Genomic DNA, 23934 nt, shown 5'->3' with positions numbered 1-23934 from the left:
ATGGGTACAGCCACCGAGTGAGGATGAAAGGAAATAATGGATCAAAAGCACTCGGTTGGCACCAGGCTTTAAATACTCAAGTGCCAGTCACACGAGGTAGAAGCTGGTCCTATTGTTTACATCATTCTGATCACGTGGTGGAAATGCAACATCCTCTCACATGGCTAGCTTTAGGACAGAAATAAAGTCTGAGGCCACTTGTCCCTTCCCCTTGGACTCTCCTCTCGGTATATCATTAATTAATGAACATGTTTAACAAATATTTATTGACTGCCACTCACATGCCAGATGCTGTGCTGGAAGCTTCCCAAGGGGCGTAGTGTATATGGAAATACTGATCCCCATGCTCAGGGCAGCGGGTGTGGCTGGGAGAGGACAGAGGCCCGGACCCTGGAGTGCTGCCCGTCGCTGGCAAGTGACCTGCGGGTTTACCGCAGTGGAAAGCTTCTGTGTGCGCCGTGACAAAGGCCAGGCAGCCCTGAAATCATGAACAAGAAGCCTCAGAACAAGGGCTCATCTCTAGCGGGGGAACAGACAGGCTGTGAACGGACAGGTGTGAACAGGTCATCACAACATGTTGCAGGAGGGCAGGAAGGAGCCCAGTAAAGATCAGAGAGAACTGGGTCGAGACTGAGGGGGGAGGGGGTTGCTGGTAGCATCATTACTGTTGATGTCACTTTTGGGGAATCTTTGGTAGGAGACACTAGATTGGCTCACAAGTGCTTGAAAACCACAGTTTCCTAGAGAGACAGAAAGCCTGGCTCCTCTTCTTGGCGTTGCAGCCAACCCATTGCGTGACTTGGACAAGCTGCTTTCAGGGCCTCACCTCCCCGTCCATATGATAGAGGTGAGTGGATTGGACCAGTGATTCTTCACATTTTGATGGGTCACATGCCCCTCTGAGAATCTGGAAAGTGTCTCTCAGACAAAAAGCACAAACACACAGAAATTTATCTACAGTGTCAAAGGGCTCCCTCTACCCCACGCCCCTACCCCCAAATCCTAGGCTAAGAACCACTGGCTTCCATGACCTCAGATGTCCTCTCTGGGATTATGACTCTGGCACCTGTGCCTGAGTGACATGCCTACAAGGTGGGCATCCTTAGGAAGCCCTCTAGATGGGGGTTGGGACACCCTGTTTTGGGTTTAACTGCCCAAGGAGACCAGTCAGACTTGACACCAGCTGGTGTCAGGAGCAGAGAGCAGGCAGATGATGTAAAAAAGAGAAGCAGACTGGGCTAAGGGACATCAAGGTACAAACACCATGATTAATGCCAGCCGGCGCTCAGCCCAGGGGACTCGGGCAGTGAACTGGGGTCGGAGGGATACTATGTGAGAGTGAGGGGACCCTGCCCTGTTAGCAAAACGCCGTTAGTTGCCTTTCAGCTCTGACCATTTGCTGCAATGGGGAGCCCAGAGCAGCCAGCGCTTTTTTTTTTAAATTAATTAATTTATTTATTACTTATTCATTTATTTACTTTTTTTTTTTGCTGTGTTGGGTCTTTGTTGCTGTGCGTGGGCTTTCTCTAGTTGCGGCGAGCGGGGGTTACTCTTCGTTGTGGTGCACGGGCTTCTCAGGCGGTGGCTTCTCTTGTTGTGTGCAGAGCACGGGCTCTAGGCGTGCGGGCTTCAATAGTTGTGGCACACAGCCTCAGTAGTTGTGGCTCCAGAGCTCTAGAGCGCAGGCTCACTAGTTGTGGCGCATGGGCTTAGTTGCTCCGTGGCATGTGGGATCTTCCCGTACCAAGGCTTGAACCTATGTCCCCTGCATTGGCAGGCAGATTCTTAACCAGCGCACCACCAGGGAAGTCCCCTGCCAGCGCTTTTTATTTTTCATGAGAAGTTTTAGATCTGGGCTTGGAAACCTCTTCATTTTCAAAGAACAACCAACAGTTTTTGAAAACACTGTGGGCTGTAGTCTGTGGTGTCTTGCCTACGTGGTCCACACTTCCAGGCTAAAGACGGAGAAACTGAGGCCAAGAGGAAAGGAGACTGAGTTCTTCTATTCTCTGCTGTTCTATGAGACATGTTTTCACCTCTAAGATATTGGTAACAACGTTTATCAGTGCTGCACACAGCCACTGTCGAATCCTCCAACTGCTGTTAGAAAGGCAGTGACCCTCCCGAGGTCACACTAGAGAAGGTGGCAGAGCAGGGCCCTGGGCATTGGGACCATAAGGCTCAGTTGCTCTTCCCAGCACATGGCCCTGAGAGGAGAGGCCTGCGGAAGTGGCGGTCACTTCTCAGTGAGGCCCAGGGCCCTGGCTGTGCCCACTCTCTGGGAAATGGCTCCGTCTGGATGGACACTAGTTCTTTAATCCGATTAGATCCGCCACCTCAGAGAGCCTTGGTAATGCAGGGCTGGCTGGAGCATTGCCTGGAAACTGGTCAAGCAGTAGCCTGGGGGGTTGGGAGGAACTCAGCTTATAAACATGGGGGTCCCCAGACCCTAGCCCTGCTGCCTTCCACTCCACCCGGGCTGCTGTGGCCCTGGTCTGTGCCCTCTTTGTACTTTGCCCCTGGAAGCCCAGAGGGGGACCTTCTCCCTTAAACCTTGTGTGTGCGTCTCTCCCGGAGCAGTTCTGCCGCCCCACACACCCACAAGCCACCAGACTACACTTCTGAATTAGCTGGGTTAAGCTCCCCCTCTCCCCTGTTAAGATTCTTGTCTCTGGCCACCACAGTCCAAATAATTCCACACGTCTGGGGAAGCAATTCCTCTTTCAATTGCAGAGGAAATGAGGAAGGCTGGCCAAGAGCAACGTAGGGAGGGTTGTTACAATGTCATGGGGTAATGCAGCATCCTTCCTGAGATCAGTTTGAGGATGGGGCCCCAATATTTCATATGGGGTGCTGTGAAGCGGTGCTTACACCCGGGTTCCAGTCCCATCCCAATCAGTCTATGTATTGTTTAAAGATCACCTACTCTACTGATTTCTACAGAAGCACTAGGGGGCATCCCAGGGGAGGTGATCTTTGGATCGGGTCTGAAAGTTAGAATAGGACTTTAGCATGCAGTACACAAGCTGTGGAGGAAGGTCCACCACTTATCAGCTGTGTGGCCTTGGGTGAGTGACTTACCCTCTCTGAGCCTGGAAGGGGGTTTCTCCTCTATAAAATGAGACTGATTATATCAACTTAATCTGATTGTTTTCAAGATTGTCAATGATAATGCAGTGTCTTTGCTCAGAAGCAGTAGCTTTCATAATGGTTTCCTAAGGCCACTTGACCTCTTACTCTGTGAAGGCTTTCTAGAGTACTGCAGGTATTCCAACTACTGACTCCAACAGAGAATCACCTGAAGCTCTTCCCTTGCTTTGTCATGGGTGGATTTTCTGTTCAGAGTCCGAAGCCACTCCCTCCCTCACCACGCCCAGTGGGAGTGGAGCCAGTCAGGAGACTGGTTACCATAGTCTCTTCAGGTACAGGAAAGAAAGAGGCCAGACCCAAGGGAGAAAGAAGGTGGGGGAGGAAGGAAGCAGGGAGGGTTCCAACCCTTGCAACAGTTAAATGTTAATATAGGTGTCGGCATAGGAAGTGTCTTCTAATGACAGAAGGAAACTAGGGAGTTTTTCAATCATCTCCTGCTTAAAAGATACAGATGTATTCATAATTATCCCTTGCCTCAGGCCTTGAGGCCCAGGTGGGCTCCAGAAGGCCTGTGTTCCTGCCAGACAACAGTCCTTAAGGAACATCATGTAGACAATTGGAATGCCATTTATCGTGCAAAACACAATAAAACCCTGAGCTCTCTTCCTGTCTCAGAGACCCATAAATTATGAAAATTATACCTGCCCCAGGCCATGGACATATTGTTTTATTAAAGTTCTGATGAATAAACTTAAGACTCTTAAAAATGTCCTCTCAGCTTTCATCTGGCACACACCTCCATCACGGAGCTGTCTGCCGGGGTGCATTCGATGAGCTCACAAACGAACTTTGGGAAGTTGAGCTCATTTCAAGGTGCAGATTCAGCAGGGTGCAGGGGCCAGCTGGGGAGCTGCAGAAGGGGCTGGGGGCCTCCTGGCCTGATGACAAAGTTGCCCAAGGGGTTCTGGTTGTCTGCCATCAGAGCTGGGACCTCCCCCCAGCTTGCCCCCACTCTTCTCTCTTTGTTGGATGAGCATCAGGCTTGTGGTGCCCTCATAGGAGGTGTGTGGTTATGGGTGTGGAGAGGGTTGAAATTCTTCTTCTTCCCTTTTTTAAAAAAAATTCTATCACTGGGTAGTCTTTTTATTCCATCCTGTGCTTCTTCCCCAAATTAAGTTGCTAAACCTTCAACTTTCCATTTTCCCGTCTACCCTTCAACCATGTAACTAGCAGGCATGTAACACCTCCTCTGACCCTCAATTTCTGCATCTCTAAGAGGTAACTAACAATGGTTTTCGGCCAAGTGTGTTCAGTGCCTGGCAAAAAGGAACCATTCACTACATGCTAAGCCACCTAAGTCATTTCTTAACTGGGAACAAAGAGGAACAGGGCCAGTCAAAGAAAGAAAGACAATGGAGGCACATGTGGAACTTTTGCTCTGGACACTGTATTTTAAAAAACAAGCTCACATTTGTTTAGCTCCCATCTCCTCAAGAGTATTTGGGTGAGTCTAAGCACTAGAAAAAAAGTAAAACCAGGGGCAGGCCTGACCCATGTCCCCACCTATCAGGACACCCAAGACTTAAAGCCTGGTACAGTATCTGGGACTGAGCCAAGGAAAAAAAATAACCACCTCCAAGTGTCAGTTACTTACCTTGTCAGCAAAGGGAGACGCCATCACGCAGAAGAGGGACAAGCCACAAGGTCAGGCCGAGAAGAAGCAGACAAGACCACAATGAGGAAGGACACCTTTTGTGCCTTCTTGGACAGTGACCAGGGAATCCTTGGAATGCAGTGGCTTTGGAGGTCTCGAAGAGGACCCCGAGGCTTTCACAACGACTTGGAAGACGCCATAACCGGTGACCCCAGAGAAAACCAGACCTGGACCCAGGGCTCCTGATCTCACCTCTCCCTCCAGCCCCTTCCCCCCACCATTGCTGGCTGTCGGACCCCACTTACTGGTAACAGAAAAATGTCTATTTCTCAATTCCTCTTTCAGCAAACAAGAGGTATGTGTTCACATAAAAGCCCAACGTTCCTTGTGATTGGCATATGAATCGAAAATAGATCATCTGAGAAGTGGCTGCATGGTGGGGAGATAGAGGGATTGATAGATGGAAGGTGCACTGGAAAGGCGGAGGCAAGTCATGTAATAGATGCAAGTCTTTAGAGGTCAGAGGGGACGGGTTTTGTGCAATATGCACCAATCTAGTGAAAATAAGTAAACTGCCAAGGGCTTTTGTATTTGCCTTCTGTAAGCCTATAGGTGTAGGTACATGAAAATCTGCTTGGGGGCACCAAGGCTAAAAGGAGAGTTGCAGAATTTTTGTCAAATGGGCAGGTCAGATGAACCTCTCCCACTTCCCAGTTTTGCTGTCCATCTGTTATCAATGCACCCTCGTGTAGGAGGAGGGCTTGCCAGAGGATTTAGCACCTGGCAGGATTCAGCTTCATAAGAAAGTGAAGCTTTCCTCCACCGACTCTCAGGTCATCCTAGAGGCAGGACAAGGGCCAGGAGCCCTCTCCCCCTGCCTCTTTGTCTGCCAGAGCTTGGCTACTCATTTCCATTTGTTCTTTGACAAACGAGGCACCTTGCTGGGTGAAGATGTTGGGAGTGTGAACACACAGACACACAGAGAAACGGCAGTCCTGTGTATATTTAACAATATATATTTATATATATTTTCTAGATCAGTACATTCAGTTTTTAACTTGCTTTTTCTTCACAAACAGAAGAACTCTTACAATAGTAGACTTTCTAAAATAAATACTATTAAAATAGAGCTTCAAAATAAATATTCTATACAAAGGAAACCTTCTGTGGTAACTTTTGATGTGGGGTGAGAAGGGGTTACAGTGAAGAGGGAAAATGTGCCAGGGTGGGACCCTTGAACAGCTTTTCTGTTTGTAACATGAAACCAAACCGTGGGGCAGTGAGAACAGAAAGCAAGATAAGACACCACAGTTACCCACAGCAAAAAATGGCAGCGTAAGATTTGTCATCACCTGTCACAGTAAGCAGAGGGCATGAAAATGCTTCCTGAAGGCATGAACCAGAAGGCCAGTGAAGTCTGCGGGATGCCCTAGTGACTTGCACGTGCCAAGTTGTGCTGCCTACACCCCACCGGACATCTCCTGGGGCAGCACAGAGACCATGAAGGTGACGGGATCTGGATGCTGGTCCCAGCCCACACTTTCCACACTTGGACTCATCATAATCTAACTGGGCCTCGCTCGATGCCCAACAGGGATGCACACAGACTCCAGAACGCGGAAAGAACCAGGTGCATCACGTGATGGTCTTCCATCTCGGTCAGCTGTGAAGGGCCCATATCAATAGCAGGGACTGGCCTTGACTCCTCCCAGCCAGGGACCTTCAGGAGCCTTGGTTGTACCCCATCATCTACCTGCGAGGGCTGGGCTCTCGTAGACCCAGTTCCCAGGGTGCCGGCTGGAGTGTTGGGCCTTCACAAACCCACCCTTGAGGGGAAGCAGCCTTGGCCCCTTAGGACAAGCATCCTGGACCCAGGTTTGTGGATCCCACCCCCAGTTCCAGGCAGAACCACCAGCCACCCCAGGTCGAACAGAAGTGGGAAGTAGCTGGCACTTTTCAAAAAAAGGTCAACACGAGACATAATCCAGCCAAGCAAGCCACTGGTGACAGGACACGCAACCAGCCAGAAGCAGCCACAGAAATGTGTCGTGTTTCCGAAAGCTTGGTCCCTCAGTGGCCCTTGACTGGCCCCCAGGGGCCATGGGCAAGCCAGTTTTATTTTTTCTTTTTGCCAAGAAAAACATGCTGAGGGACAGCTATGCAACAAAGTTGGGTGAACCGAAGCTGAGCACACAGGACACAGAGAGTTCTGCAGACATACATCTAGCAGGGTAGATGCAAACCAAAAAGAACAAGCCAAAACAGGGGGAAGGGAAAAAAGAAAGCCAAAACCCAGAAAAATTCATGTTTATAACTATATACACAAAAAGTCAGGGTTCAGGAGGCTGTTTGCCAGGTAACAGGGTCTATGTAGATAGAGACGGTGGAGTAGGGGTAAATGTATGTATGTATGTATGTATGTATGTATGTATGTATGTATGTATGTGTGTGTATATGCACAGCTTATGTAAATCAATTCTCCACAGAATGGGCGTGTAGAACTCCAAAGATCACCAAAGTGCAACTTGCCACTGGGTCAAGTTTCCCATGGAGACATTTGAGGGAGGGGCTTTGGGAAAAGTTCTGAGGTCTCACCAAGAGAGGACGTGTGCCCTCTTTTTAGGGGTAACCTCTGCACACCTGTTCTGAGGAAAACATCTCCAGTCCCTTCAGTACACATCTGATACATTCAATTAGGATAAGTGGTTGGCTGAATGTGTTTTTTCTACCATTCCCTCTGATTTGTGCAAGAACATCCATACATCCATCACGACTGTGGCAAAGGTAGCTACAGGAATCAGCCTTAGAAAACGCAGATGCAGTATTTCATATTTGCCTTTTACAAGCCAGCATATGTTATATAAATAAAGCCTAAAATAATAAGACCCTCCCCTCCTTTCCACCAGTCAATAAATACCTACGGTTACAATTAACTTATTCTAAAACATAAGATGTTACTACTAGTCTTCAAGAAGGAAAAAAAAAAAGTCCTTGAGAAGCACTGGGTGCATGACCATCACAGCTACCTGCCTCCTTGCCTCCTTCCTGGAGGCTGTTCTGTTCCTACAGAACAAACTGGAAATGCTACAAACGCTGTGCCTAGTGCACTTCCAATATCACCTGGGGTAGCTTTTCTGACCCAGACTACTTCCTCTCATGGGGGGAAAGAGAGGGAGGCACAAAATACCACACTAAGCAAAAACCCCGCACAATAGCTAGGGAGGAAGGACCGGACACACTACAGCTTTTGCATGCAACAAGTACCTACCCACCGGACGAGCTGCACTTTCTGAGTCCTTTAGCACCTTGAGAGAAAGAGTTGCTACGTCTTTGGGGGCTGTTGGGAGGGGCTCATGTAGCCACGCACAGAAGCAGGGCTCAATCCCAAAAGCCCCCGGAGAATCTTTCCCCCACCCGCATTCTTCTGACTCCCCCGCCAGGGCTTTCTAACACTAAAATAGACTCTTTTTTCATCATCTGTCTATTTACATTAAAGATACAGACACTGTACACAAAAGGCTATGACAGCAAGCAGCAGAATCAAGAGAAGAAACCCGCCCCCAGCTCGCCTCAACTCTCACTCTGCCAATGGGAGGTGCTGCCTCTCTTCTTTGCTGTTAAAATCCTCTTCTTGGTGGGGAGGGGGATTGTGTTCCTTGAGGTTGCTCGCCCCCCAGATTTTGAAATCAGCCCTTCCTGGGGGTGGCCCAAAAGGAAGCAAGTGTTTTACTATTATTTCTTAAAACACCGTTAGCATCTGGTTTAATGATTCTATAAAAACATAATGACTGGATCCAGAGACCACAGCCTCAGACTCATTGGCAAAATGCTATTTGGTCTCAAATTTGCCGCCCTGGCCTTCTCTACCCATAAAGTTTCTGGAAAAGATCTGAGTAGAGAGAACTTGGGACACGTAGCGGGCGGGTGAGTCTGTGACCCAGTAAGAGCCGAAGGACGGTGTTATGAGTGGAACACCCCCAAGAGTTAGTGAGGAAGCTGGAAGGGAGAAAAGGTACTGTGCAGTGGTTCCTAAATCCATCCGTGGCTCCGGCCAGAGCGAGAAACGGGTGGGGGGGGGGCTCCCACGTATATACAACAGGGATCGCCAGGGTCTACACCTTCCCCAAGATGTCGGGGCAAACCGGGGTAGAGGCTGGGAGAAGGTATAGACGGCAAAACTCCAAGGGTCTTCTTCCGAGGTCCCCTGGCCGCTCAGTTACCGATTCCTCCCAGGCAGCCAGAGAGAATGCAAAAGAGCGGGGAGAGAGGGAGGGAGGAGGAGGGCTGGGAAGGCATTCAAGCAGCTGCAACTTCCGGATATGTGTCCACATCTGTGTTCCATCTTCTGAAAAAGAAAAATCGCCCCCAAACCACACCACGCCCCTGCCACTATCTGTTTCACACAAAGTTCCAGGACCCTGAAAAAAAAAGGCAAAAAAAAAAAACCCCAAAGTGCTTCTTCATCCTTTTGGGGAAGAGAAGGATGGGTGATTGTGGTCTCTGTTTCCTCAGAAGCTGGGGGTAGTGAGTGTGGGCAGACTGGCAGGGTCAGCCTGAGGATGCTAAAACCTCTGGCCTCGCTGTGGTGGTCCCCTCTCAGGTGTGAGAAGGGAACCAAGTTTCCAGGGGGAAGCGCCGGGACTTGACCCGAGGTGTCAGAAAGGCTTGTCGGGTCTGCTGGCCTTGGCGTCCCCGGCGGCTGCCTTGCAGATGACGCTGTTCGTGTGCTTGCAGCGGCATCCGGGGCGGCGCAGGCGGTCATAGCCGCGCTGGGCCAGCTTCACGCAGCCGGTGGCGGGCAGGTAGCAGAGCAGGCAGGGCAGCACCAGGGAGAGGGCGCCCATGAAGGACCAGCGGGCGCAGCAGTTTGAGCGCGAGCAGGAGCAGGGGTGGTCGGCGCAGGAGCCCTCATCGTCCTCGTTGGTGCAGTGGTAGAAGACGCCCTGCACCAGGCACATGCAGGTGCCATAGTTGACCAGCGTCTGGGCGGAGCACAGGCACTCCTGGTTGCAGACCCAGCAGGAGGGCAACGTCCGGGGGGACGCGCACTCCTTGCACTTACACTTCCCGCAGGCCTCGCACAGCAAGAAGTGCTTGTCCAGCTCTGGGGGGACGGCCGGGCCCTTGAGGTCCAGTGGCTTGCAGTGGATGGCCTTGGGCTGGATGCGCACGGCCCTCGGGGAGGCCTGGTCAGCCACGGGCGGGGGTGCCATGTGGTCTAAGAGGCGCTGGTCAGAGGACGTACTGCTGCTGCTGCTCACAGAGCTGGGGCGCCCGCTGAAGGAGATCCAGTGGTGGGTGATGTCCTGGTCACAGCGGGCGGGTGTCAGGGCCAGCTCTGGGGCTCCACCCCGGGTCCGCTTGGGGCCGGTGGGGGGTGCCAGGCCAGGATTGTCGATGTAGTCGTTCTCCACGTGGCTGGTCTTCATCTGGTCGATGGGGAGAATGGTGAGGGGGTGCTGGAGCCGGCCGTGGGCCATACGGCTGTCCAGAAGGGGCTGGACCATGACTGAGCTGGGAGTCAAGGGGACACTCTGTGGGATCGGGGGCTCCATGGGGCCAGAGGTCCTGGGCTGTGCAGAGAAACAGGCTTCTAGGGGCCCTGGAGTCGGGGGCGGAAGAGAGAATGGATTCCAGGCATCAGTATGTGGCCTGTTAACACCCCCACCCCCACCCCCCCGTCAGGTCCTTGGGAGCCCAAATGAAATGGGAACTGGAATTCCTTTGGTGGCCTCTCCAGCATTATGGCTTAGATGATTAATAATGACAGCAACAACAATAGTAAGTGGTAGAAATAACTTATTTAGTACTTACTATGTGCCAGGGACTCTTCTAAGCACCATGTTTATTACGTCATTGACTCTTCACAATAAACCTAAAATGTGACTACTATTATTATCCCTTTTCTAGTTACAGGAAACTAATGTTCAAAGTAACTTGTCCACAGTCACACAAAACCATCAGTAGCAGAACTAGGGCTCAAACCTGTGCCGTCAGAGTTCATTCATATAACCCCCATGAAACATGCTCCTGATTTAAGACAGATACAGCTTAGCAGTTATAAACACAGGCTCCGGAATCAGATCCAAGTTCAAATTCTCACCTCTGCCTAGCAGTGTTACTGTGAATGAGGTTCTTTAACCTCTATGCCTTAGTATTTTCATTTGTAAAATGGGTTCTTGTGAGGACTAAATGAGAAAATGCGTATCTAGGACCTAGCATTTTGCCTGACACACAGCACATACTCTAATTTATCACCATCCCAGAGAGCAACAGTTTAGATTTCCTGAGCACTAATAAGTACGACTAATAAGTACCAAGCGTTGTGCTGAGTGCTGAGGATGTGGTGACCATGACAGACAGTCCCTGTATGCTCCCATGTAGTTTATCAGCTGGATAAACAAAAGCCTTTATTTCAGATAATCACAAGAGAAGGAAGAGCTGTATCTGATGCCTGCACATCCAGGACATTAACTTATTACCACTACTTCTAAGAGCAGCAACATCTAGTGGCTAATAACCCCTGGGAAGGTGCACCTCTGACAACTTGGATGGGAAATCCTCCCGAGGGGCACTCACATCACCCATTGCCAAGTGCTGAGCTGAACATTCAGCCTAAATGCTATTTACTAGAATAGCTAAGCCAACCCTGGATCAGTTTCTAATTTCACCGAGAGAGTGCAATTTTAAGTTGGAATCCGGCCAGAGATTCAACTGCAGTGCCTGACACGGAACCCCAGGAAGTCACTTAAATCAAAGAGCGGAAACGGCTTGGTTCAAATTTAGAAAGTGCACATTGTTTTCTATTAGAAGTGCCATTTCCTCGCCTGCTGACCTTTACATTCAGAATTCGGCTAGAGATCAATTTAAAGAAATAGCAACAGAGGCCAAGACCTCTGCCCAAGGGGCACGATTTGGAATCCCAGAGAAAGAGTAGACTCTGGGAAGATTCCACCGAGCTTGGGAGTGGGGGACAGAACAGATAGCCAGGGTTCGGATAAAAGGGGAAGATAACCACCTTTGGGGGAAAAAAAAAAAGAAAAAAAAAGACCATTGGATTAACGTGCTATGGGATGGGTTTTCGGTAAATGCTTTTTCAAGATGCTAATGATGTTCTAATTTGGAGAGCTGACCCTGTACCTCCGTTATTAGGTTTACCTTGCCTCAAAGGTGATGCCTAAGAAGGGGATGTGGATAGGTTTCCCTTCCAGTTCTAACCCTGTATCCCTCCAGACTTGGGACACAGCTGGTCATCCCAGTATTCCAATCACAGGAGAATGACACCTGCCCCAAGTGACACATCCATACTTATCAATGTCTATAGTAAAGAATGAAGAGAGGAAAAAAAGGCATTCAGGGCACCTCTGTATTATACTTCCCCTGCTTGGAGACAACAGTTTGATCAGAAATGGTTAAATTGGGGAAGGGCCTCCTTAGATGCTTTCCAGCCTGTCTGAAATATAGAGCTAGGTCTAGATGCGAAGTTCATGAAGTAGATGAATGGGAGCTTATCCACAAGGTTCTCATCTGTATACTGCAAAAAAAAAAAGCATTAAGTCTTTTCTGCAAGGTTCATTGCTCAGTCAACTGATATTTCCCCTTCGCAAAGGCATGAGCTATGGGCTCATGAACAAGGGCTTTGCTCCCACGGTCCTATCTACTTAAGAGGGATTTCTGTGCATAGTTTCTCCCATCTCAGAGGATGTCTGCCTAGAGGTAGCCTGCCTCCTGCCTCTGTGTTCCCTCAACATGTCAGAAGAGCATCGTCTTCAAAGAGGAGACTTCCCCATGGCAGAGTTAGACTTAAGTGTCTGGCAGGTGTGCCACCAAGAGATAGTATCTGCCAAGGCAGACTCCTTTGGGGATCCTGGGGTCAGGGCTGGATGGGGGGGATGTTAGTTAAAGCATTCAGAGAGAGAAGTTTTGCCAAGGATCAAGATGGCCATGGGGCAGAACTTCAGGGGACGCTACCTCAGCCCACTTTATTCTCTGCAGGCACTCCAAAGCCTTGCTTCTAGAATAAGTGGGTTTGGGGTCAAGAGAAGAAGGTTAGGAGCCCCGGGTCCCAGACCTTTGCCTGGAGGAAAAGGTGTGACTAGGCAGAAGAATGGAAAATGCTGACAGAGGCACAGGAGATGACTCTGGTGCCAGCCAAGAGGCGCCTCAGCCAGAACCCCCAACCAGGACAAAGACAACGTGATTCCCTTATTCCAGAAGCTCAGGTCACAAATACTCAGGGTCCTGCCAACAAAATGTCAGTGGTCGTTTGAAGGTTGTATTGTCCCATGTAGTTGGGCTTTTTGCCTCTTAGGACTAGGATTGGGACTGGCCATGCTGTGGGTACTCCCCCTCCCCTATACTGTTTATCCACTCTCCTTCCCCTGATTCTATTCCTGGGGTTCTATAAGAACGGGCACACTTTCTATGGAGGAAGCAAAAGGCATGGGCAATGCTTGGGGATTTTAATAGGCCCTGGAATCACAAGGCAGATTCATGGAAAAAGTCCCATGGAAAAGTCCCACCAGGAAGCCAGGGTGGGAGCAGCACCTGCAGGCGATGGAGATATTGGCATTAGCAGGCTCCCATCACCCTCCAGAGGCAGCTGTCAACATCTGGGCCTGCACTCAGGGCCAGACATGGCGGTGGGAGCTCAGTCCACGATGACTCAGCTCTCTTGGGACATGATGTATCCAAGATGGTTCCAGCAGGCATATTCTAAAATGCATCTTCCCTATCATAACCCTGATGGAAGATGCCTTCCGGCCACCAGGGGCTCAGTTGTACCACTCCAACCTTTTCAGGCTCCATGGCCTCACCTCCCAATTAGCCGGGACCCTCCGCAGGAGGGTGGAATTCATTTGGCTGACAAGAAAAACAACTTCCCGATAGCCTGTTTGATAACCCCTCAACACAGCTAAATGGTGTCTCAAAACCCCCCAAGTCCTCGGCTTAGAAGATTGATCTCTACTCACTGGGACACACCCACCCTCCAGTCTGAGCAACGCTGCCGAACTTAAGTGCAGTTTAATATGTACTCTGCTTCCCCTGCAAGGAAGGAAGAGATTTATAATACAAATAGGAGAGAGGAGGCTTTGCCTCATTTATGCTGTTTGGGAGACTCATGGCCAGTTTGGAAGACTGTGGACAGAGAAACAAAGCCAGCAGTCCACTCAGCCAGAGAAGCACCTCTATCAAATTTTAGGTGGCAGCCTTATGGATTAGCATGAGGAAGGGAAACTTTTACCTCCATTCCAACCTTCTAATAATAATTAATAATTAGGAAAGCAGCAAGCATTTATGAAACATTTCTTGGTGTCAAGCTCTGTGCTAAATACTCAATGATTTTCTCCTTCAATCCTCACCATCACCTTGGAGGATAACACCCATTTTGCAGAGGAAGAAGTGGAAGAACAAAGGGTCATAGAGCGGGCAAGTGGTCAGGGCAGGATTCGAACCCAGGTAGCAGAGGCTCCAGAGCCTGCAACTTCAGCCCTGCGACCCTGACTTGCAATAACTTCTGGGTTTTCATGGAAGGGCACGGAAGCACCCTTCTCTCTTATAGCCATGAACTCCGCCAGTCTCCCAGGTCTGCCACCAGCCCTCAGGGAACCTCATCCGGCCATCTTCGGGTTCTTACCCAACCAGCCTGGAAAGGAAGCCAGACAGGGCTGACATCAGACTGGCCCCCACTTAGGGGAATTTTCAGTGTGGAAAGCAGAGGCTGGGGGGTTGAAATCTGTCATTAAAGGAAGGGTCAGAGCGCAAGACATCTTCACTTCCATTTTCTTTGGCATCCCTTTTGTCACCTCACACACCCCCATTTTTCTAAGAGTTTTCATAAGCTCAAATGGGTCTCATTTGTAGGATCTCACCACAAAGTCCCTAAAAGGAAAGTCTAGAGTGGGCGGGAATCCCATCTCCTCCCACCTATAAAGCTGAACTTAAGGGTCCCTAGGGCACGTTCATGGATGCGGCTTCCTGGTCCAGGTCTGTGGGGAAGGGAAGGAGGAGCTAGGGTAAAAGGAAGGCAGAAGAAGAGAGTCCTAGAATACTGAATCAGCAGGATATCGAAAAGCCCAGAGCACATTGCCCTGTATTTGCGGCTTCGTCTGTGAGCCTGACACTGCGTGTGTACCTGTGGGGAGGGGCTGAGCATCAAGGCGGCAGACAGCTCAATGCAGGCTGGCTGCAAAGAATCAAGAGGCATGTTAAATGTTTGTTCCACCCATCCACCCGTTCCCCTGGACTTATCCCAGGGAGAGGAGTTGGGAAATATTAGGAAAACCTGACAGTTGTACTTTGAAAACTACAGGTCAGCTAATGCCAAACTGGCAAGGGGCTCTGAATGAAAGGGCAGTTTCTGCACTGCCCCATTCAGTCCCAGCAGGTGCCTTCAGGGAAGGCTGTTTAAGCCTTTAACAGCTCAGAGAAAAAGGTCTCTAGGCTTCATGAGAGCCCGCCCACCAGTATCTACCACTCTCTCTTGGGTTCTTTGGTACAACACTCCAGTTTAGTTCATTAAGCTCCAACTAAATAATGACTTATTGCTTCAAAAAGACTTTTTAAAGCGGGGGAAGGGGGATGAGGGAAGCCAGGGACTTGCCTTCCCTACACCCCACTGAGGGAGACAATCTCTGCTGCAAATAAAGCATTTAGGCAGCTGGATTTGCCTGAGAAACCTTGTTCCTCCCTGCCAACCACCACTAGCACTAAGGAGCTGACCTCTGGTCATAACCTGTCAGAGATCACAAAAGCAGCTGCTTTTCCTCACGTTGTCCCATCCCCAGTTATCAGTTCCCAACCCTTTTCTCTTCTTTTTCCACAGCCAGCTGAGCTCCAAAACCCCAGTGCTAGGGTGAGTGGGAGAGGTCTTGCTGTACTTTGGCTCTGGGCTATTCTAACCGGCTACAAATTTTGGAATTGTTGTCTGCTCAGATCCCCTTAAAGAGGGATTAGAAGTCAAGAGTGAGAAAAGAATGGGGCTAGAAGAAGTCTGTTAACTACTGGTACAGTTGGGGAACCACTGGCCCACATCAAAGTTTGGGGTGGGGGACCAGAAATCTAAACCCCAGGGGAGGACCCCCCTTCTCACTGACACCAAGATCATTTTATTTGTCTCACCACCCTCCACTAAGAATTGGACTTACAATAATAGACTTTAGCTTACTCCTGGGATGGGGCAGGAAGTGACTCCCCCTTCCCCCCAATCAGAAAGAGACAAGGGAAACCACTTTTCTGCAAATGGCCACCTGCCCCAGAAGGGCCCCTTCCCTCCTCCGTGAGATCCAGCACATCTGTGCTCCCTCCCCGGTGCCCTTGCTTCCTCCACCAACTGTCCTTGGAAAGAACAATCGTGATCACAGCTGAACGGTGGAGCCTCTTAAACCCAGCCACATGTCCCGGATACATCCCCAGCCTTGTCAGCTGTCCGGATCTGCAGGGTGGCCCCAGGCCCCCTCGAGAGCTAAGCATCCTCCGCCTCTTACATCACGCAGCACCCCACATCTCCTGTGGAGGAAGGGGCTCCCTTACAACCAAGCCGTCCTTACTAGGCACCCAGTAGTAACAAGGGGCACAGCCCCAGCCCTGCACACTTGCTAGCTGCTCAGCTGGCCCTGGCCCCTCGGGAGGAGTTTCTTCTCCCCACTCTGCAGATGGGGAGACTAAGGCCCAAGCTTAGCACATTTCCTAGCCCCTCATCTGCTTTGACCCAGCCCCTACCTTGGTCTGGAAGAGGTAATACAGTCTTCGGTTATGTTGCCCTTCATCACCTTCTTCCTTTGGCTCTTTTGAGAGAGTAAAAATATGTTCCAATGAGTCACTGCTTTCCCTTCTGTCAGGTAGATCCAAGTTGACCATGAGATGGAACCTTCTCCACTCTTGCCATGTCGACATCCTAAATCCAAAATTTTTCATTCTATCCCTAGATCCAGAGGTTTTCCTCACAAGGGAAATTCCACCTCAGTAGGGCCCAGATGACAGACAACTCTGGATGCAGAACCACACTGAATGCCGCAACTTTCTAAGAACACTGACCTTCTCTGAAGAGAAGGGGCTCCTTTCTAAGCCTCCTGGTACCATCAACCGGGCCCTACCCAAGAGGATGGCCCGGGGAAAGGAAAATGCTCGTGGGGGCCGGAAGATGTCACATGAAGGGACTAACAGCATCAGACACTGGAAGAGAATCCCACACAAAGTATTTATACTTTGGTGATACCAAAGTATTAAACCCCAGAGCAACACACCTCAAGGGCCATTTCAGGAGGTGTTAATGGGTGTTTTTTCCTCCCTTAGTTTTAAAATCACTGACTTTCAAATTCTGCGCTGAAAGGCTGCCTTCATTGGTTTTTCAAGTCAGCCAAACCTCTGGGCAGAGGCAATGTCAGGTTTAGCAGAGTGGTGGTGGGGGGGGAGTTCCAAAGAGCCCGTCTCTCCACCTATTCTGGAAGGATGAAAACAAAAATGACATCTGCGAGCTCCAAATGCCCTCACAGCCTCTGCCCTGTTTTAACCAGGAATCATACTATTCCATGTGATCAGTCTCTTCCCACCTCGCCCTACCAAAGCTTTAAGGAGGTGTTGCCATTTCAGAGGGTAATTTGGTAAAGGTCATGGGAATGAGCAGGAGACCACTTACTCTAGAGTTCAGAATCTAAAAAGGAAGATAACCAAGAGGCGTTTTTAAAGTCTTCCTCATCGTCTTCCTCATCAAGCTGACCAACATTTGTCCATCAAGGAGATTTCAGAAATCTGCCACCAAAATGCCCCCTTCCCAGTACTGGCCACGCAGCTCAGTTGGTCAGGATGTGCCCTGCTCATATTAGAATTCGTCTGGAACCTTCTGGCAAGTGAGGACCCTCCCAAGGGCTATAGGAAAGAGAGAAAATTTGATTTCACACTGGACACATCTATAACTTCTTTCCCACCCTTCTGCTGAAAGAGAGAGAAGGAGACAGAGAAAGAGAGAGGGAGAGAGAGAGAGGGCTGGGGTGGGGGTGGGGAGGGCATTGTCAATGGCTGCCCTCCCTTTCCTAGTCCTCCCCACACCCACACACTAAGGGAAAAACTGAAACTTTCAGATGTTTATGCTCCATTCCTATGAAGATCCGGGGGAACTCTAAACATTGTGAAATCACCAGTGCCATATTGGGTAGGGCCTCAGGCCAGACCGAGCTTATTAACAGATTGATAAACCCACATTTCCTAAATGCTCTGGGCCTTCACCTGCCAGCTTTGTATCCCCCAAGAGGCTCAGAGAGACTGGAGAGCCTTGGTCAGCTAACCAGACAGAGATGCACTTGCTCTCACCCCTCCCCAAAATGGAGAGAATCATGCCACTGGTTTGGAAGCAGGAAAGAGGGGGTTCACACTGGGTCTGGGCACCCCACCGAACCCACAACCTTCCTTTCATCGCGAGTCATGCTGGGGTTGCGGGGGGGAAAGTGGTCTCTGAGCCTTGATGGGCCAGAAGGCAGCCTTCTGCCCTCATCCAGGCCTGGCAATATGGATACCCATCCAGCAGCTGGTGCAAGAGGCAGCCAGCAGCTCTTCCCTCTGCCCACCATCCAGCCTCTCCAGCCCAGTTAGCTTCTCCCGTCCATCGCTCAGCCCATCAAGCCATGCAACCATTTTCCGCCTCTCCTGCCTCCTCTGCCCACAACCCCCAGCCCCCAATCAAAGAAAATTGAGAAACCGTCTTCTTGCACAAGAGCAGCTACTGTCTAAATGCTTTTTGATGGTCTGTATGGAGGGGAAACTGGGCAAAGCCCTGGTCCCAGTGATGGAGCCAAGCTCCAGCTGTCCTGGCTGGCCAAATTTGCCCTCCCCCCCTTCATTGCCCCCACAGGCTTGGCGATTCAGAATTTTCAGAACGTACCGTCTCTATCCTTCTCTCTTCTCGGTGATGTCAAGCCTGGTACCACCAAGAAGGAAGGAGAGAAAGCGGGAGCCTTATCTCTCCTACGCACGCAGCCTCTTCCTCCAGCTCCCACACGCCCGGCGTTATGGAAACGCACCTTCAGCCCCTACCACAGCCCCAGCGCGGCCCGGGGGCCCCGGGACCTGGCACAGCTCGGTGCCCGGAGATAGGGAGGCACGAGGAGGCCGAGGAGCCTCGGGCCCTGCAGAGGCCGGGGAAGGAAAAGGCAAACTGCAAGGCAGCTGCACAGCATAAAATGCGGCAGCAGAGCAAAGGTCAGACGGCGAGGAACCGCCTCGCCAAAGAGAGAGAGACAGCAGAAATGCCCAGTCCCGGCCAGCTCCGCGCTGACCATCGAGGGGGAGGCAGAAGGGAAGAAAACCCAGTCCCTCACGGCTCCGAAGGGGAAAGAAAAACCTACGTCGAGCATAGGCCGCTGCGGCGGGTTGGGGAGATCTACGGCAGAGCTGGCACCGTGGGCAGCGAGCCCGGGGTGGGCGAGCCGCCCAGGGCTAGGGCGCCCGCCGGACCCAAGAGGTGGCTCCTGACGGAGCCTAGAGCCGCCTGTTACAGCGCCCGAGGCCGGTGGTGGCAGGAGGGAAAAGGCCAGGCCAGAAGCAAACTCCCGGGACACGCACGGAGCTTCCGAGTCGTAGAGAGTGGGGAAGCCGTGCTTGGCAGTGCCCGGGGGTCGGGAACGCCGGTGCCAAGCTGTGAACACCCCCGGCGCCTTGCCGGCCCAGCCGAGGGCGTCAGGGAGCTGCGGCGCACCGCAGCGGCTCCAGGAGGCGCACGGAGAGGGAAGGAACGTTGAGGCGCGCCTAGAAATAGCGCACCATTTGCCCCAGCCCGAGGGGGAGTCGCGTCGCGACTCAAAGAGGGGCAGCTTCACATCCCGAAGCCGGTCGGGGACTTACTTTGAGAAGCCGCAGAGTCACAAGCATTGCTCCACGTCTGTGTGAATTCCCGAACCCGAGTGGGTCGGACGCCGCTGTCCTCGCAGACGCCGGCCGGAGGAACCGGCACTGCTCCCTGCGCTCCTCAGCGCCAGCACCGCGCTGTCAGTCCCTCTCGCTGCCTCCGCGGCGATGTTGCAACCACTGCCTGGGAAAATGGCTTTTTTATGAATGGGAGGGAAGGGAGCTCCAGTGCGCACGCGCGCAGTTCGCGATTCTATGAATGGGTGGGCACAAGAGACCCCGCGCGCGCATGCGCCGCGCTCCTTTTTTTATGAATGGGGGGCCGGAAAAGAACTTAACCCGTGATTGCTGGGGCTGGCTCTCGCTCCTCCAGGGGCTGTCGTTCTTTTACAAAGAGGGGTGGAGGTTGTTGTTGCCTTTTTTTTTTTTTTTTTTTTTTTCCTTTATGAATGGAGGGCGGCGGCGACTGCTGCAGCTGGCTCAGCTGCGCGGGCTGTACCCCCTCCCAGCCTGCGAGAGGAGGTAAAGGCCACCTTCACGCCACTGCGGGCCTGGGCTGGAACCGTCAGTGTTGCTGGGGGGCGGGGGGGAACTGCGGCCTCAGGACCCTGGGCTGAGAGCTGGGTGGGGGAGGACACACCTAGATCTAGGGATTTCTACCCGCCGCAGGCAGTCGGGAGGGCGGGGCAACGGGAAGACCCCTGCTGAGGGCCTTCTCTTTCTCTAGACTAGGGGCGTCGGGGGGCGAGGGGTCTTGAAGCTGTGTTTACCAAAAATTAAGAAAATGGCAAACGTCCATATCAAAGAAGGGCGGAGTGGGGATTGCTGAGTGAATCTGGTTCCTTTCCTGAGGCTGAGTCTCCCTTGAGTAAGCGCAGACCACCCCTCCCCCCATTTCTTGGGTGTGGACAGCGACTGGGCCGAGGCCTCTTCCGGCTCTAGTACCCCCCAGGGTGATACTGGCTACTCAGCTAGAGACCTGGCTCTTGCCTGGCAGCGCCCCTTCCCCCCCACTCCAGGGTAATGTCCGCAGTGCCCCGGCGTCCGCCCGCCCTCAGCTGCCCTGGCTAGTGCTCCCCTCTCCGTGCGTTTCCCAGCCCTCACGGGACGCGGGCCTGAGGACCCTGTGTCCTCCGAAGGCCACAGCCCTTTGCTGCTGTAGGCGCCTCTCCCCAGCCACCCCTACTTGCGCCCCTCCGGGGAAGAGGGAGCGGCCGAGAATTGGCCAGGTGGATGGGTGGAGCCGTCCGCGCCGAGGATGCTGCCGGGGTGGCCACGGGATTAAATAACAACAGAGCTCTTGAGCCGCAGAGGAAATGGAAATGGCCGGGATCTTTTCTTTGCAGTTAATGATGGGGCGGCGGGGGCGGGGGGAGCGCATCAACCCTGGGCGGTGAAAAGAAAAGCCCCCGCCATTAGGCCTGTCTCCGGGAAGGCGGGGAGCCCTCGCAGCAGGCCCAGCTCCGCCCAGGAACGGTGGAGGCTGTAGCCTCCGGGGAGTCCGGGTAGGGGGTGGCTTTGATGCGGGGATAAGAGCTGGGCCAGGGTCTGAATCCCCTGTAAGGTTTGTCTTGATGGTGTTTTCACTTCACGGGGAGGTTGTGAGGCAGGTTTTTTTCTTCCTACGCCACCATAGATCTGCGCTTGGCTGTTGTCAAGGGAGCCGATGAAAGGCTTCCAACCCAGGCCAGAGGTCTGGCCTTGGGCTGGATCTGGGGCTGGGGCTGGTGCTGGCGCTCTGGAGACAGGCAGAGGGAGAGACATTTTGCAAACCCAGACCAGAACCCAAGGTCACCGGGTCCAGGCTAAAATGGCTTCTCGCTACTCAAACGCACCTTTGCAGTGTGATTTCCTTACTCAGCTCCTGGGGGCAGAGCAGGCTCTCCCCCTATGAAAGCTCTGTCTTCCTTTCAGGGCCAAGACCTTACTTAATGCAAGAGAAAAACTCTTTACTAGGACAATAGAGTATTTTACAGTTGTTCAGGTCTTCCCTTTACAGGCATCCAAGCTCAATATCATTATTCCTATTTGTCAGATGTAGAAATTGAGGCCAAGGGTCCTGCACCTGATAAATGAAAGATCTAATAAATGGTGGTGCTGGTTTTCTAGATCTTTGCAACCCGGATCTTTCTACTTTGCTACCACCCCATCTTCATATCACAAGCCTAAAAACCTGTTTCTTGCAAGTCACTTAAGCATGTTAAACAAGGAAAGTTGGAGCAGTGATTTTCCAGCCAGTGGTTGCTCATGGGCCTTGCTGGAACAAGTAAAAGGATAGGAATAAGGAAATCCTTTCTAAACTATGGAAGAAAGTCAAGATGAGGTAGGGGGTGGCTGTCCTGTGTCCTTAATTAGAGGAATTAGCCAAGAGACAGTGTTCCTTCCATTCCTGGTCTGTTCTCAGCTTTCCTGAAGGAGAAGTGAGGAGACCCCAGCTCTGGTGGGATGGTGGGACCATGAAGGAGCCCCCAGTCCTGAGCTGGGAGGAGTCTCTGATGCCTGAGCAGACTGTGACTCGGTGTCTGGGAGGGCACTGGGGACCATATTCCACTCTTCCTTGGAACCTAAAGAGAGAAGAGGTTTGGGGGTAACTGTTATGAGAAATCCATCCATCCATCCAGTCACTCATTCATATATTCTGCCCTGGGGCCTGCCCTGACTCTGAGGCCTTGGTGGTGAGAGACAGACAGCCCTCCCTGCCCTAGTGAAGCTCACAATTTGGGGGGAAGACAGACTATGCAATTTGAGTCTATGATAAGTGCTAGGAGGGAGATGGAAGCAGGATCTGAGGGTATGGGGAGAGCTGCGAAGGACCTGATTTTAATTTGGGCATCAGGGGGTCTCTTTCTGACAGGGGGCTGTGGTTATGAGTTGAGACTTGGAGACTGGGAAGGCGTGACCTGAGGGAGGATGAGGGGACAGGTGGGGAGGCGTCTGCATGAGGAAAGGCTGACGTGAAGGTGCCTGTGGGGAGGCCTCTCTGTGGCCGACAGGCTCTCGTTGTTTGTGTTTTAACCCTGTCTGCAGCCCAGGAGCCAGAGGCTGGGGGAGAGGGGACAGAGTGAAAGATGGTGGGGAATGCAAAGCATTTGTGCCTTCGCAGTTTAACGGTACCACCTTCATTCTTTGGATTGAATGGCTGGTAGGCCTGTGCTGGATTTTTTTTTTTTCCTACTTCCTGTGACTTTGTTCATTCCAAAGCTGCCCTGTCTCTTCCCCAGGTATAACTCTTCTGCTGGAGGTGGACCCTAACGGCCCCGCATTCCTGCCCGTGCTAATTATAGTCGTTTCACCCTGTCCCCGTCTTCACCCCTACCAGATCGTGTACAGGGGAGTCCAGTGGCTTCAGTTCTGGGCTTTGCCCTCTTATCCAGCTGGGAGCTGAGTGCAGTGGGAGTGAGGAGAGGCAGGAATTCTAATTCAGTGGCAGACATTTATGGAGCATTTACTGTGTGCCATTCCTGTGCTCGGCCTGTTTTCATATGTCATGTAGCTTTAAAAAGCTGTGCTCTGGGTCTTATCTTCCCTCCTTTTCAGATAAGAAGTCACAGGCTCTGTTTTAATTATTTACTAATTCCACAAAACATTATTATACACCTCCTATGCATCAGGCACAGTGCCAGGTATTGGGTTTACAGTGATAGATGCTATTTTTGTCCATATAGAGCTTACAGTCAGTGGTGACACCATGGTGTCACGTATAATCTTCATCAGCAACCTCATTTATTTCTGTATTCAATTGACCTTTCTCACCCTTATATCAAATAGGAAGCACTGGAACCAAGCCCCCCAATACAAGTAAATGACCTGCCCCTACCTATATGGAAACTCTGGAACTGCTACTGTTTATATAGTCAGGAGGGGAGAGAGATGTTAAACAAGTAACGATTTATTTGTTTCAAAGAATGATTTAATTACAGTTAACATCAGTGGTGCATTAGAGAGTACAGGAGAGCAAAGGAGGGGCCACAGCCTGGGGGCCCTGGGGAAGTTTCCCTGCATTTCGCATCTGCAGAATGCAGACTCAGCCAGGCAAGGGGTGGCAGAAGGAACCTTGGGGAGTGCTAGTGCAAGCGAAGTTAGCCAGAGCGATGTGTCAGCCCCGAGGTTAGAACTCTGTTCTGGCAGTAGCCCCAAGGCTTTCTGGCTCATTGTGTTCAGGTGTTTCAGCTTTGGAGCCTAGAGAACTTGAAAGACAGATGTACAAACACTGACCACAGTCTGCTGGTGTTCAATCTCACCTTTACAAGCTCCACAGCCTTGGACAAGTTACCCAAACTTAATGTGCCTCAGTTTCCTCCTCTGGCATATGAAAACTAATAGTAGTACTTACCAAAAAGGGCTGAGTGGAC

General features: G+C 51.4%; 1 protein-coding gene and 1 long non-coding RNA gene across 13 annotated transcripts in view; one reads left to right on the top strand and one right to left on the bottom strand.

Moving 5' to 3' along the window:
• Nucleotides 1-5744: 5744 nt before the first annotated feature.
• Nucleotides 5745-19758, bottom strand: SPRY4 (sprouty RTK signaling antagonist 4). 11 transcript variants are annotated; one of them, XM_082620931.1, is made up of 4 exons: nucleotides 19580-19758; nucleotides 17382-17611; nucleotides 16466-16530; nucleotides 5745-10346 (listed from the first exon to the last, which is right to left on the bottom strand). In XM_082620931.1, the coding sequence occupies exon 4, from the start codon at nucleotides 10297-10299 to the stop codon at nucleotides 9400-9402; it is 900 nt and encodes a 299-aa protein (XP_082477057.1). In that variant the 5' UTR covers nucleotides 10300-10346; nucleotides 16466-16530; nucleotides 17382-17611; nucleotides 19580-19758; the 3' UTR covers nucleotides 5745-9399. The 11 variants fall into 11 exon arrangements, with proteins under 11 accessions (XP_082477057.1, XP_082477052.1, XP_082477054.1 ...); XM_082620926.1 differs by lacking the exons at nucleotides 16466-16530; nucleotides 17382-17611 and adding exons at nucleotides 10559-12278; nucleotides 13717-14390; XM_082620928.1 differs by lacking the exons at nucleotides 16466-16530; nucleotides 17382-17611 and adding exons at nucleotides 10559-12278; nucleotides 14107-14390.
• A 3-nt stretch (nucleotides 19759-19761) lies between these two features.
• Nucleotides 19762-23934, top strand: part of LOC309803983 — a 46353-nt gene continuing 42180 nt past the window's right edge. For both annotated transcript variants that reach the window (XR_014294032.1, XR_014294033.1), the window contains exon 1: nucleotides 19762-20104. This is a non-coding gene — a long non-coding RNA (uncharacterized lncRNA). The remainder of the gene's footprint in view (nucleotides 20105-23934) is intronic.

Source organism: Mesoplodon mirus, assembly GCF_964341445.2.
Source record: "Mesoplodon mirus genome assembly, chromosome: 5".
NCBI classification, from domain to species: Eukaryota; Metazoa; Chordata; class Mammalia; order Artiodactyla; family Ziphiidae; genus Mesoplodon; species Mesoplodon mirus.
Note: the sequence above shows the minus strand (reverse complement) of the source record. Positions and strands in the feature narration are given on the sequence as shown.